The sequence below is a fragment of the Caenorhabditis remanei genome, chromosome II, assembly GCF_010183535.1.
Source record: "Caenorhabditis remanei strain PX506 chromosome II, whole genome shotgun sequence".
NCBI lineage: Eukaryota > Metazoa > Nematoda > Chromadorea > Rhabditida > Rhabditidae > Caenorhabditis > Caenorhabditis remanei.
The window spans coordinates 3224629-3239779 of NC_071329.1; the positions used below are offsets into that span (position 1 = coordinate 3224629).

At 42.0% G+C, this 15151-nt stretch overlaps 1 protein-coding gene across 1 annotated transcript; it reads right to left on the minus strand.

Moving 5' to 3' along the window:
• Nucleotides 1-44: 44 nt before the first annotated feature.
• Nucleotides 45-601, minus strand: GCK72_004263 (uncharacterized protein; the record flags this gene model as incomplete). The annotated part of the gene is made up of 3 exons (XM_053724575.1): nucleotides 45-148; nucleotides 199-373; nucleotides 422-601. 3 exons carry the CDS (start codon nucleotides 599-601, stop codon nucleotides 45-47), a joined length of 459 nt encoding a protein of 152 aa, XP_053588769.1.
• Nucleotides 602-15151: the final 14550 nt, after the last annotated feature.

Consider the following 15151-nt stretch of genomic DNA (forward strand, 5'->3'; position numbering starts at 1 on the left):
ACACAAGAAGCATTGATATAGGACAAGAACAAAAATTATCAGATTCACAGATTGAATTCCTTCTTGAGTGATGGGCAATCGTGCTGGAAAAACTTCATGTTTTTCTGGGCAATGAGATGAGAACGACACACGGTGCATAGAGCGAGAGCTGAAATTTGGAAATTGAAACTTTTGAAATTTTGATACAAGTAAACTCACGAATCTGGATCATCCCATCTTCAATCTTGACAGTTTCGCGGGTTGAGTTGAACTTCTTGCATGGAGTACACATGTGAACAATAAGTGGATCCAAACCTTTGAAAAGACGTTCTGGCATAACATTGGCCTTGTCCTCGGTAGGAATAATGGACTCAGCAGCCTTCTCATACAACCACTATAAACAGATTCATTTTGAGTTTTCTACAAATTAAGGTCAACTCACAAGCTTAGCACCAGGGTTTTCACCTTCAGGGACAACGAGCTTCTTTTTCGGAATCTTCTTCTTCTTCTTCATCGGTACATGGTTAGCCTCTTTGCCGTCTTCAGAACATGGACCTTTCTCACGTTGACCGTTCATCTTGGGCTTAGTAGGAGTACCATAATCGAGGTGAACACCAGACATTCTCTAAAAATAATAAGAAAATTGGGACGAAAAATTTATTGAGGAGAGGAAGCATAACAGGGGATGCGAATAAAAGTCGGAAAAGTGAGGGTGCAAATGAGAAAGTAATGAGTACATTACTTAAATAGGTGTCTGAAAAACATGAGTCATCCACAAATAGGGACAGGTCAACTCGAAAAATTCAATACCCCGAGGTTCAGGTGAGGCATGAATAATCACCAGCAGGAGAAATTTTTGCACGAAGTGGACGACTGAAGGACAATGAGCAAGCAAACTAAGGTTTTGGTTGAATGTGGATGGTAGGCATGGAACTCTTAGCAAAGTTGAAAACGTAGGCTTCAGGCTTCTTTTCAGGCTTTTGAGTTGATGAGGATGTATAAAAGTACTGATTCAGACCGTTTGAAGAAACTGAACAATTTGGGGATTTTTCAACTGTCAAGTGTTTGTAATCCTCACCACTCCAACTGGATCTTGGGAACTAGGTTGATATGCATATTCTGAGCTTATTTCATCACTAACGGCAGGCTTTTGAATGCCAGTTTTCAGAATGAGTAGCTACGATAACCACGAGATCACCGCACTTGGCAGAGAGATGATCGATGAGGCCGTGGAGCAAGAGGAGTTGAGAAGTAATGAAAGCCAGAAGTGGTCACACAGTTTTTCAATGTAGTCCAAGGAACTAAGTCACGAAGGAGAGTGTACGACAGTTCTCAAAAATGGATCACTAGTGCTTGATCATACTCATGCATTAGGCAGACATTTTGCCTATCGAAATAACGTTTGCTGAATTGCAAGAGCAGCAGCTAACGCGGTTGGAAACAGTGATGTCCTGAAAAATGCATTATAAATTCAAGAATCGAAGAGTTCACGGATTCCCTTTCTGTTTCTGAATGAGCGCTTAACGAACTGAACGAAAAATAGAAATATTGTGCAGAGCAATGCATCCTGTGTGATCACGAAGAGAACCTTCACAAATTTGGAAATGTGAATAATTCGGGGGTTGTTTTAGCAAGGGGAAAAAACCCCGGAAACATGAAAAACTGAAGCATTCTCTCCAAGAACAGAAAATCAGACTATGCACATGAAAACGGTTAGAGACAGTGAAATGACACCAAACAGAACAATCGTAACGCAGAACGATTGGTTTTGATGACTCATCAGAATTGAAACTTTGAAACCCTGAGAGTTACCTCTCGCGATGACTCATCAAGGATGACTCATCAAGGTTGACTCATCAATGATGACTCACTGTTTCCAGGTTCAGCATATATTGGGATTTGCCGACAGAGCAAGGAATTCTACATATTCTGTGGAAACCATCCATGTTTCACTGAGGAAAGATAGAAATGAGTCATCACATAGGGACACAAACACACCCATTTTCAACAAATCTCCGATGGTTCAATGAAATAAGGAGAAATGTGAGCTATAAGGACAAATTATAGTGCAAACCGACAAATCCTGGGGAGTAATTGAACACAACAGACGAGAATGAAGAGGTATATAAGACAACCAGTGCAACACCATAAACCATATCACACTTCATTCCGAAGTGAACGTCATTGATTCTTTTGACGCTTACCTTTATCATTTTCATCATCATCGTCAATCCCTCCCTTGTCTTGATTCTCATCCTCATCAACTCCAACTTTGTCTTGATTTCCATCAACATCATCAACCACACCAATACCGTCGTTGTCTTGATTTTCAAGAAGATCTACAACCATGATGGTTGAAAACTTTGAAGAGGTAAGTGTAGAAGTTTTTGAAGTCGTCATTAACGTCAACTTTTACCAGGAACAAATTGGTGGAGCAAAGATCCGTGTTTTGGACGTCCATGAAAAGACCCCCAAGGGTCATTTTGAAGGTCGAATCATTTCACGCACCCTAGGCTTGGAGCTTCCTGATTCTATGACTACTCATCCACGAGGTCCTGAAATGTTTGCTGAAACTTTGATAGAGCTCGCTCATCGCTATGACCCATTCAAAAACCCCCGTGTAAAAGTGGGTATTGTATTTGAATCAAGCGAGATTCCTGAAAGCGTTGGTTTGTGCTATCAACCGATTGACCGGATCAAGGCTGAACACATTGTTCAAACTCTTGCTCTTCAGTCACAGTCAAACAAATCTGTCTTGGAACTTGAAACTCCAAAAATCAATGCCAGATTTACATACATCAATCCACCAGTTGGTAGCGGTAAACGTCGCTTTGACACTGGCAAAATCCTGGAACTCACTGTATTTGAAAAACGACGAAAAACGAGCGAAACGGAGCTTGAGATGAAGAAGGAACTACCAAAAGTCAAAAAGCTCAGATCCAACATCATGCCGAACGAAGGTAAAGTTTTATGAACATTGTTGTTCAGGTTAATATCATCATCATCGACATGTTTTCAGTGATCGAAGATTGTCTGGTTCATGCATTGTACCAGACCCTGATGTACCACAATTGGAAACTCTGTAGAACACAGGAAAGCAAGAACAAGTATCGAAATGCACTGAGAAAGACTTTCAAGCGACCACACATTTGCCAAGAAATTTACGAAGCGGTGAAAGCTATGAAAGAGGTAAGATTCAGGGCAAACTCAGCAATTCAATTTCAGAAAACTTGCAGAAAGCAGGTGTGTCAAAATCGTCAAACTTCTGCAGGATGGATGTTGAGCGATTTCAAAACACAGTTTTTGCCGGAACACATCAACTGATTGTATTTGTGAAGAACTCAACTATACCCTACTACTCAGGACCATACGTGGGCGAGAAAAAACAGCTGGTCTTGTACTTGGACGATGGACACTATAGAGGTGTCAGAAGTATTTGTGCACTACTGAGGACCGATTACTATTGCGCTCTCTGCAATAGACGCTATAAAAGTACCGTACAGCACTATAAATGTCCACTGGTTCACCGTTTATGTGGTCAACGTCATTGCCCCGTTACAGAGAGTGATCAACCAACTCGATGCAAGACATGCACCGTGTTATTCAAATCGCAAATCTGCTATGAAAATCACATCAAAAAAGGTAGGCGCTTGGTTATAGGAACGCTCCCGCTCAAAATCACTTCTTTCAGGTTCAAAAAATGGCAAAAGCCGATGTGAGTATACAGCAGTGTGTAGGAAATGCGAGGACATCTACTACACGAACAAAGGCAATCCACACAAGTGCGGACAGAAATGGTGCTACCGCTGCAACTGCGAAAGAATGATGCCACACAACTGCATCATGTCCATTTCAAAGAAAAATGAGAAAAAGCTGACACGGCGTCGTGTATATTTTGACATTGAGGTTTGTATATCACCAAAACTGAGTTCACACCGTAAAAATTACAGAGCAGAGCAGACGAATCAACTGGACAGCAATACCCCGTCTTGTTCGTGGCTCTTCGTTGTTGCCCAGGCTGCGCAATCTTCATACCAAATGACATTGAACAAGCAAGAAACATGGTGTGCTCGAAATGTGCACCTGATGGTCGATTGAAGGTCATAGAATGTATAACCATCGAGAATCGAAATGTGGATGTTGGAAGTGAGATGACAAAGTGGCTGTTTGCTGATCACCACCGAGGAGCTGTTGTCGTGGCACACAATGCATCAGGGTAAACCTTGATGTTGCATATAATACAAAGATGCGGTATATTTTAGGTACGATGGTCAATTCATTCTCGAGAATTTGATTGCCAGCAACAAAGCTTCACCCAAACTTGTCATGGATGGAACCAAACTGATTTTCATGGAGCACAATGGAGTAAAACTTCTTGATTCAATCAGATACCTATCAATGAGTTTGAGTTCACTTGGAAAGACGTTTAACGTGGATTCCGTCAAGGGGTAAGACAGTGTGAGACCAGAGTGAAGATATTCTCAAAGTTTACAGGGACTTTCCGGTGTTGTTCATCAAACCCGAAAACTACACTTACGTGGGACCGCTTCCTGATGATTGTCACTACGCGATGGACAACAAATCGTCAGTGGTCAAAGAGCAACTTTCAACATTTTTGAGTGCACAAAGGGCTGAAGGCAAAATTTTCAACTTTGTCGAAGAGATTTTTAAGTATTGCTACAACGACGTATACATTCTGGCAACTTCAATGGGACTCTTCGAAACGGAATTTGAAAAAATCACAAACGTTTGCCTTCTGGAGGTAAGGTTCTGTAAAAATTGTACCACACAACTACTTTCAGGAGTCTACGACTGCGGCGTCAGCAGCTGCTCTTGTGTTTCGTCGAAATCATTTGGATTCAGAAAAACCGATTGTCTTGGATGTGAAACCGTCAGTATCAATAAATGCATCAGAAGTCAGTCAAAAATATTTGGCATGGTTCGCTTCGAAAGAGGGTGTGCAGCTGAACATGTCAACCACGTATGGTGAAGAAAAGGTGAGTGGAGCATACAGGCTCACAGCCGATAATGCAAAATTTTCAGATTGGGAGGTACCGAGTGGATGGTTTTGTACATCCATGCCCAAAATATCGTCAAGGACTTATCGTTGAGTTTTTCGTAAGTGCACACAGCTACGAGATTCCTAAATAATCACAATTTCAGGGCTGCTACTGGCATGCACACGAGTGTACTTATTCAGAAGAATCCATGATCGGTTGTGAAAGTGCCAAAGAAATTCGCCTGAAAGATGAGGAACGTTTGAATGCACTTCGTGAATTCCACCCAGTCAAAGTTGTATGGGAATGTGAAGTGAAGAAGCAGCTTTTGAGAAATCCTGAGATGGCCGCATTTTTTCGAGACTATGAAGCTGTGGTAAGATTTCAATGCATACACCATCTACACATAACTGAATTTAGGGACTTCTACACTGTGACAGGGCACTGACAGGTGGCAGAACCGAAGTTTTTCGACTATACGCCAACAATGAGGGTAAAACACTACGATATGCAGACGTTGTCAGGTGATTTCCGGCTCTACTTTCATCAAAAACTATAGCATTTGCAGTCTCTATCCTACGGTGATGAAACACGATCCATTTCCTATTGGTGCACCTGAAAATGTACCTAAAAGCTCCATGGAAGTACCAATGAGGAAACCAACCGATTTGACATTTCGAGGGTTTTTGAGCTGCAAAGTCTTACCACCACGGCATCTGAAGTTACCAGTGTTGCCAATCAAGGACAACGGAAAGCTCTTGTTTGGTCTTTGTAAAAGTTTGTCACGGCAAAAGTCCACATAGAAACCTCGTCAGTTTTTCAGAATGCTGTAGAGACTCAAATCAACATGATTGTGAACACTCGGACAATGATCGTTCGTTCAGCGGAACGTTTACTACAGTGGAACTCCAGAAAGCATTGAGCTTAGGCTACCAAATTACAGAAGTGTTCCATGTGAAGACAGGTATTTGGGGGATTCATGTAATTTTATTTTTGCAGGGTGTCAAGTATGAAAACTGGGTGCAAAACGATGAAAGTGGTCGTGGAGGACTATTCACCTCGTACATCAACCAAATGATGGAGGAAAAAATTGTGAGTGAGACTGTGCTGGGTGCCTAATTTATTCAGCCGTTTTCAGTATAGCACAGGATGGCCAGCAAATGTCATCACAGATGCTCAAAAAGACGCGTACTGCAAAGCATACTTTGACAAGGAACAAATTCATCTCACGGACTACTCACGGTTTTCAAAAAATCCAGGGAAGAGAGCTGTTGCCAAGTTGATGTTGAACTCACTGGTATGGTTTTCAATGTTCTCACTGTAGATAAACCAATTTTTTCAGTGGGGCAAATTTGCACAGCGAGTGGATCGAGAAACGACTTGCATAGTGACAGACCCAACGGTTTTCTGGAACATTTTCTATGACACAACAATCGTCATTTCGGATGTACTATGCGTGAATGATGCTCTGATCATCAAATACAGGAAACAGGCAGAAACTCTTGAAAGTTTCAAAACCAGTGCAATGCAACTTGCTGCACTCACTACGTCTTATGCTCGTCTTCGACTCTACCGCTTCATGGAGATGGTTGGTGCGGAAAACATCATGTACACAGGTATTTTCCAGTCAGTGGTCAATTTTTCGCACTCAAAATTTACAGATACGGACTCAATCATTTATGCTGTACCCGAAGGATCAAATGACCCATTGCGTGGAGAAATCGGACCTTATCTCGGGCAGCTTACTGACGAATTGGATGGAGCAATGACAGAATTTGTAACCCTAGGTCCCAAAACGTATTGCTACAAGGAGGTGTCAGCCGATGAATCCCTGAAGGTGAGTGGTATAAACAAGTTTAATGCGATAGATTACCAAATTTTCAGGTCGTTCGAAAAGCAAAAGGCATCACAGTCAATTCCGTCGTCAAAAACCTAATGTCTTTTGATCTGATGAAAAACATGGTGGATGAAGTTCTGCAGGATGTATATCAACGAACCCGAGTTCAATTTCCGCAACACGTCATGTATCGCGATGCATATCACCACGTCTACAGCAAAAAGATTTTCAAAAAATTCCAGTTCACGTTCAACAAGAGACGCATCGTTTCCGATGGATCTACACTCCCATATGGATTTTGTGCCTGAACTTATGAAATTGTCTTTGCCCACATATAAATAATTGTCGTTGCTCACATATAAATAATTGTCGATGCCCACCTATAACCTATAAATAATTGTGAACCATGTGCTTCTACAAGTTTTCAGACAGAATTTGCTGTGACCAAGTTTTGAGCGTGAAGTATATCTGTAACCAAGTTATGAGTCTGAAGTAGTTTTGATATGGGGAAATTTCATAAACGGAGTGTATTTGCGGGTGAAATTTCAAAATTACATCATTCTGTGCCATATTTGGAGACTGGAGTGCTTTTGATATGACCAAATTTCCAAATTTACATCATTCTGCACCAAATTTGGAGATTGGAGTGCTCTTGCAATGACCAAGTTTTCAAATTTACATCATCCTGTGCCATATTTGGAGACTGGAGCGCTTTTGATATGACCAAATTTCCAAATTTACATCATTCTGCACCAAATTTGGAGATTGAAGTGCTTTTGATATGACCAAATTTTCAAATTTACATCATTCTGTGTCACATTTGGAGAGTGGAGTGCTTTTGCTATGGGCAAATCTTCATTCTTCTGTGCCTACATTTGAAGAGTGGAGTGCTTTTGCTATGAAATTTTTTAGATTCATACCCTTGTGACCAAATGTTCTGACTGAAGGTCTTCTGAAATTTTGTTTTCTGTGGCTAGAATTCAGACCCTAGTGTTACAATTTCGAGAATGCATATTTCCAACCATTGCAAATATCCACATCACGTGAACCTATGGCGTAACAACTGTAAAGCAACTCGTGACAGGTAAAATTCAGTTAAGATACATAATTTTTCCAGCTCATTCCCGAAGAAAGTCGTATCAATCCTTGGAAGTCCATGCTTAGGGGTTTCGACGAATCCTGTAAATGCAAAACCATAACCCATTTTGAGCCACTATAAGGCCCACGAGAGGGAAATTGAGGGGTTTTAAGGACGCGAGAGAAGTATGGGAGCGTATAAGGCGAACGAATTTTTGTAGTCGATGCGTCTCTCGCTTGGAAGGTGTGGGGCTAATTCTCTGCGTCTCTCTCACTCACCCACTCTCTCACTATGTAACCTATCCTTCACGCCTATCATTGATGAGGCGTCTATCCTTAATGAGGTCCTTAGTGCTTATCCTTAATGAGGTGCCTATCCTTAATGAGGTACACATCCTCAGTGACGTGCGTAGTACACATACCGGCCTATCTATACGCATATCACACATTGGACTTTTTGGAAAATCAGTCAGAGTACCGGGTTGGGTATCGAACCTACCGGAGGCGATCGACCGCACGTGTAACCTAGACTGAGAGGTAAGAGGATGTTTATATACCGAGCGCCGGCGCCCCCTCGAGCGCCCGGTGTGGGGAGCGAGGGGGTTGTGTCTGCGTCTCTCATGCCAAACACACCTCGTGAGACGCAGAGACAACCCCCTCGCTCCCCACACCGGGCGCTCGAGGGGGCGCCGGCGCTCGGTATATAAACATCACCTCACCCCTTGGTCTAGGTTACACAGTTAGCGCACCCGGTTGTGTGTTTAATCAGCGGTCGGTCGCCTCCGGTAGGTTCGACACCCACCCGGTACTCTGACTGATTTTCCAAAAAGTCCAATGTGGGATATGCGTAGAGATAAGCCGGTATGTGTACCTCATTAAGGATACACACGTCACTGAGGATGTGTACCTCATTAAGGATAGGCACCTCATTAAGGATAAGCACTAAGGACCTCATTAAGGATAGGCGCCTCATCAATGATAGGCGTGAAGGATAGGCTACAGAGTGAGAGAGTGGGTGAGTGAGAGAGACGCAGAGAATAAGCCCCGCCCCCTCCAAGCTACAAAGTGAGAGAGTGTGTGAGGTGGAGAGACGCAGAGACATGACTACAAACTACAAAAGTTCGCCTTATATTCCCCCATACTTCTCTCGCGTCCTTAAAACCCCTCAATTTCCCTCTCGTGGGCCTTATAGTGGCTCAAAATGGGTTATGGTTTTGCATTTACAGGATTCGTCGAAACCCCTAAGCATGGACTTCCAAGGATTGATACGACTTTCTTCGGGAATGAGCTGGAAAAATTATGTATCTTAACTGAATTTTACCTGTCACGAGTTGCTTTACAGTTGTTACGCCATAGGTTCACGTGATGTGGATATTTGCAATGGTTGGAAATATGCATTCTCGAAATTGTAACACTAGGGTCTGAATTCTAGCCACAGAAAACAAAATTTCAGAAGACCTTCAGTCAGAACATTTGGTCACAAGGGTATGAATCTAAAAAATTTCATAGCAAAAGCACTCCACTCTTCAAATGTAGGCACAGAAGAATGAAGATTTGCCCATAGCAAAAGCACTCCACTCTCCAAATGTGACACAGAATGATGTAAATTTGAAAATTTGGTCATATCAAAAGCACTTCAATCTCCAAATTTGGTGCAGAATGATGTAAATTTGGAAATTTGGTCATATCAAAAGCGCTCCAGTCTCCAAATATGGCACAGGATGATGTAAATTTGAAAACTTGGTCATTGCAAGAGCACTCCAATCTCCAAATTTGGTGCAGAATGATGTAAATTTGGAAATTTGGTCATATCAAAAGCACTCCAGTCTCCAAATATGGCACAGAATGATGTAATTTTGAAATTTCACCCGCAAATACACTCCGTTTATGAAATTTCCCCATATCAAAACTACTTCAGACTCATAACTTGGTTACAGATATACTTCACGCTCAAAACTTGGTCACAGCAAATTCTGTCTGAAAACTTGTAGAAGCACATGGTTCACAATTATTTATAGGTTATAGGTGGGCATCGACAATTATTTATATGTGAGCAACGACAATTATTTATATGTGGGCAAAGACAATTTCATAAGTTCAGGCACAAAATCCATATGGGAGTGTAGATCCATCGGAAACGATGCGTCTCTTGTTGAACGTGAACTGGAATTTTTTGAAAATCTTTTTGCTGTAGACGTGGTGATATGCATCGCGATACATGACGTGTTGCGGAAATTGAACTCGGGTTCGTTGATATACATCCTGCAGAACTTCATCCACCATGTTTTTCATCAGATCAAAAGACATTAGGTTTTTGACGACGGAATTGACTGTGATGCCTTTTGCTTTTCGAACGACCTGAAAATTTGGTAATCTATCGCATTAAACTTGTTTATACCACTCACCTTCAGGGATTCATCGGCTGACACCTCCTTGTAGCAATACGTTTTGGGACCTAGGGTTACAAATTCTGTCATTGCTCCATCCAATTCGTCAGTAAGCTGCCCGAGATAAGGTCCGATTTCTCCACGCAATGGGTCATTTGATCCTTCGGGTACAGCATAAATGATTGAGTCCGTATCTGTAAATTTTGAGTGCGAAAAATTGACCACTGACTGGAAAATACCTGTGTACATGATGTTTTCCGCACCAACCATCTCCATGAAGCGGTAGAGTCGAAGACGAGCATAAGACGTAGTGAGTGCAGCAAGTTGCATTGCACTGGTTTTGAAACTTTCAAGAGTTTCTGCCTGTTTCCTGTATTTGATGATCAGAGCATCATTCACGCATAGTACATCCGAAATGACGATTGTTGTGTCATAGAAAATGTTCCAGAAAACCGTTGGGTCTGTCACTATGCAAGTCGTTTCTCGATCCACTCGCTGTGCAAATTTGCCCCACTGAAAAAATTGGTTTATCTACAGTGAGAACATTGAAAACCATACCAGTGAGTTCAACATCAACTTGGCAACAGCTCTCTTCCCTGGATTTTTTGAAAACCGTGAGTAGTCCGTGAGATGAATTTGTTCCTTGTCAAAGTATGCTTTGCAGTACGCGTCTTTTTGAGCATCTGTGATGACATTTGCTGGCCATCCTGTGCTATACTGAAAACGGCTGAATAAATTAGGCACCCAGCACAGTCTCACTCACAATTTTTTCCTCCATCATTTGGTTGATGTACGAGGTGAATAGTCCTCCACGACCACTTTCATCGTTTTGCACCCAGTTTTCATACTTGACACCCTGCAAAAATAAAATTACATGAATCCCCCAAATACCTGTCTTCACATGGAACACTTCTGTAATTTGGTAGCCTAAGCTCAATGCTTTCTGGAGTTCCACTGTAGTAAACGTTCCGCTGAACGAACGATCATTGTCCGAGTGTTCACAATCATGTTGATTTGAGTCTCTACAGCATTCTGAAAAACTGACGAGGTTTCTATGTGGACTTTTGCCGTGACAAACTTTTACAAAGACCAAACAAGAGCTTTCCGTTGTCCTTGATTGGCAACACTGGTAACTTCAGATGCCGTGGTGGTAAGACTTTGCAGCTCAAAAACCCTCGAAATGTCAAATCGGTTGGTTTCCTCATTGGTACTTCCATGGAGCTTTTAGGTACATTTTCAGGTGCACCAATAGGAAATGGATCGTGTTTCATCACCGTAGGATAGAGACTGCAAATGCTATAGTTTTTGATGAAAGTAGAGCCGGAAATCACCTGACAACGTCTGCATATCGTAGTGTTTTACCCTCATTGTTGGCGTATAGTCGAAAAACTTCGGTTCTGCCACCTGTCAGTGCCCTGTCACAGTGTAGAAGTCCCTAAATTCAGTTATGTGTAGATGGTGTATGCATTGAAATCTTACCACAGCTTCATAGTCTCGAAAAAATGCGGCCATCTCAGGATTTCTCAAAAGCTGCTTCTTCACTTCACATTCCCATACAACTTTGACTGGGTGGAATTCACGAAGTGCATTCAAACGTTCCTCATCTTTCAGGCGAATTTCTTTGGCACTTTCACAACCGATCATGGATTCTTCTGAATAAGTACACTCGTGTGCATGCCAGTAGCAGCCCTGAAATTGTGATTATTTAGGAATCTCGTAGCTGTGTGCACTTACGAAAAACTCAACGATAAGTCCTTGACGATATTTTGGGCATGGATGTACAAAACCATCCACTCGGTACCTCCCAATCTGAAAATTTTGCATTATCGGCTGTGAGCCTGTATGCTCCACTCACCTTTTCTTCACCATACGTGGTTGACATGTTCAGCTGCACACCCTCTTTCGAAGCGAACCATGCCAAATATTTTTGACTGACTTCTGATGCATTTATTGATACTGACGGTTTCACATCCAAGACAATCGGTTTTTCTGAATCCAAATGATTTCGACGAAACACAAGAGCAGCTGCTGACGCCGCAGTCGTAGACTCCTGAAAGTAGTTGTGTGGTACAATTTTTACAGAACCTTACCTCCAGAAGGCAAACGTTTGTGATTTTTTCAAATTCCGTTTCGAAGAGTCCCATTGAAGTTGCCAGAATGTATACGTCGTTGTAGCAATACTTAAAAATCTCTTCGACAAAGTTGAAAATTTTGCCTTCAGCCCTTTGTGCACTCAAAAATGTTGAAAGTTGCTCTTTGACCACTGACGATTTGTTGTCCATCGCGTAGTGACAATCATCAGGAAGCGGTCCCACGTAAGTGTAGTTTTCGGGTTTGATGAACAACACCGGAAAGTCCCTGTAAACTTTGAGAATATCTTCACTCTGGTCTCACACTGTCTTACCCCTTGACGGAATCCACGTTAAACGTCTTTCCAAGTGAACTCAAACTCATTGATAGGTATCTGATTGAATCAAGAAGTTTTACTCCATTGTGCTCCATGAAAATCAGTTTGGTTCCATCCATGACAAGTTTGGGTGAAGCTTTGTTGCTGGCAATCAAATTCTCGAGAATGAATTGACCATCGTACCTAAAATATACCGCATCTTTGTATTATATGCAACATCAAGGTTTACCCTGATGCATTGTGTGCCACGACAACAGCTCCTCGGTGGTGATCAGCAAACAGCCACTTTGTCATCTCACTTCCAACATCCACATTTCGATTCTCGATGGTTATACATTCTATGACCTTCAATCGACCATCAGGTGCACATTTCGAGCACACCATGTTTCTTGCTTGTTCAATGTCATTTGGTATGAAGATTGCGCAGCCTGGGCAACAACGAAGAGCCACGAACAAGACGGGGTATTGCTGTCCAGTTGATTCGTCTGCTCTGCTCTGTAATTTTTACGGTGTGAACTCAGTTTTGGTGATATACAAACCTCAATGTCAAAATATACACGACGCCGTGTCAGCTTTTTCTCATTTTTCTTTGAAATGGACATGATGCAGTTGTGTGGCATCATTCTTTCGCAGTTGCAGCGGTAGCACCATTTCTGTCCGCACTTGTGTGGATTGCCTTTGTTCGTGTAGTAGATGTCCTCGCATTTCCTACACACTGCTGTATACTCACATCGGCTTTTGCCATTTTTTGAACCTGAAAGAAGTGATTTTGAGCGGGAGCGTTCCTATAACCAAGCGCCTACCTTTTTTGATGTGATTTTCATAGCAGATTTGCGATTTGAATAACACGGTGCATGTCTTGCATCGAGTTGGTTGATCACTCTCTGTAACGGGGCAATGACGTTGACCACATAAACGGTGAACCAGTGGACATTTATAGTGCTGTACGGTACTTTTATAGCGTCTATTGCAGAGAGCGCAATAGTAATCGGTCCTCAGTAGTGCACAAATACTTCTGACACCTCTATAGTGTCCATCGTCCAAGTACAAGACCAGCTGTTTTTTCTCGCCCACGTATGGTCCTGAGTAGTAGGGTATAGTTGAGTTCTTCACAAATACAATCAGTTGATGTGTTCCGGCAAAAACTGTGTTTTGAAATCGCTCAACATCCATCCTGCAGAAGTTTGACGATTTTGACACACCTGCTTTCTGCAAGTTTTCTGAAATTGAATTGCTGAGTTTGCCCTGAATCTTACCTCTTTCATAGCTTTCACCGCTTCGTAAATTTCTTGGCAAATGTGTGGTCGCTTGAAAGTCTTTCTCAGTGCATTTCGATACTTGTTCTTGCTTTCCTGTGTTCTACAGAGTTTCCAATTGTGGTACATCAGGGTCTGGTACAATGCATGAACCAGACAATCTTCGATCACTGAAAACATGTCGATGATGATGATATTAACCTGAACAACAATGTTCATAAAACTTTACCTTCGTTCGGCATGATGTTGGATCTGAGCTTTTTGACTTTTGGTAGTTCCTTCTTCATCTCAAGCTCCGTTTCGCTCGTTTTTCGTCGTTTTTCAAATACAGTGAGTTCCAGGATTTTGCCAGTGTCAAAGCGACGTTTACCGCTACCAACTGGTGGATTGATGTATGTAAATCTGGCATTGATTTTTGGAGTTTCAAGTTCCAAGACAGATTTGTTTGACTGTGACTGAAGAGCAAGAGTTTGAACAATGTGTTCAGCCTTGATCCGGTCAATCGGTTGATAGCACAAACCAACGCTTTCAGGAATCTCGCTTGATTCAAATACAATACCCACTTTTACACGGGGGTTTTTGAATGGGTCATAGCGATGAGCGAGCTCTATCAAAGTTTCAGCAAACATTTCAGGACCTCGTGGATGAGTAGTCATAGAATCAGGAAGCTCCAAGCCTAGGGTGCGTGAAATGATTCGACCTTCAAAATGACCCTTGGGGGTCTTTTCATGGACGTCCAAAACACGGATCTTTGCTCCACCAATTTGTTCCTGGTAAAAGTTGACGTTAATGACGACTTCAAAAACTTCTACACTTACCTCTTCAAAGTTTTCAACCATCATGGTTGTAGATCTTCTTGAAAATCAAGACAACGACGGTATTGGTGTGGTTGATGATGTTGATGGAAATCAAGACAAAGTTGGAGTTGATGAGGATGAGAATCAAGACAAGGGAGGGATTGACGATGATGATGAAAATGATAAAGGTAAGCGTCAAAAGAATCAATGACGTTCACTTCGGAATGAAGTGTGATATGGTTTATGGTGTTGCACTGGTTGTCTTATATACCTCTTCATTCTCGTCTGTTGTGTTCAATTACTCCCCAGGATTTGTCGGTTTGCACTATAATTTGTCCTTATAGCTCACATTTCTCCTTATTTCATTGAACCATCGGAGATTTGTTGAAAATGGGTGTGTTTGTGTCCCTATGT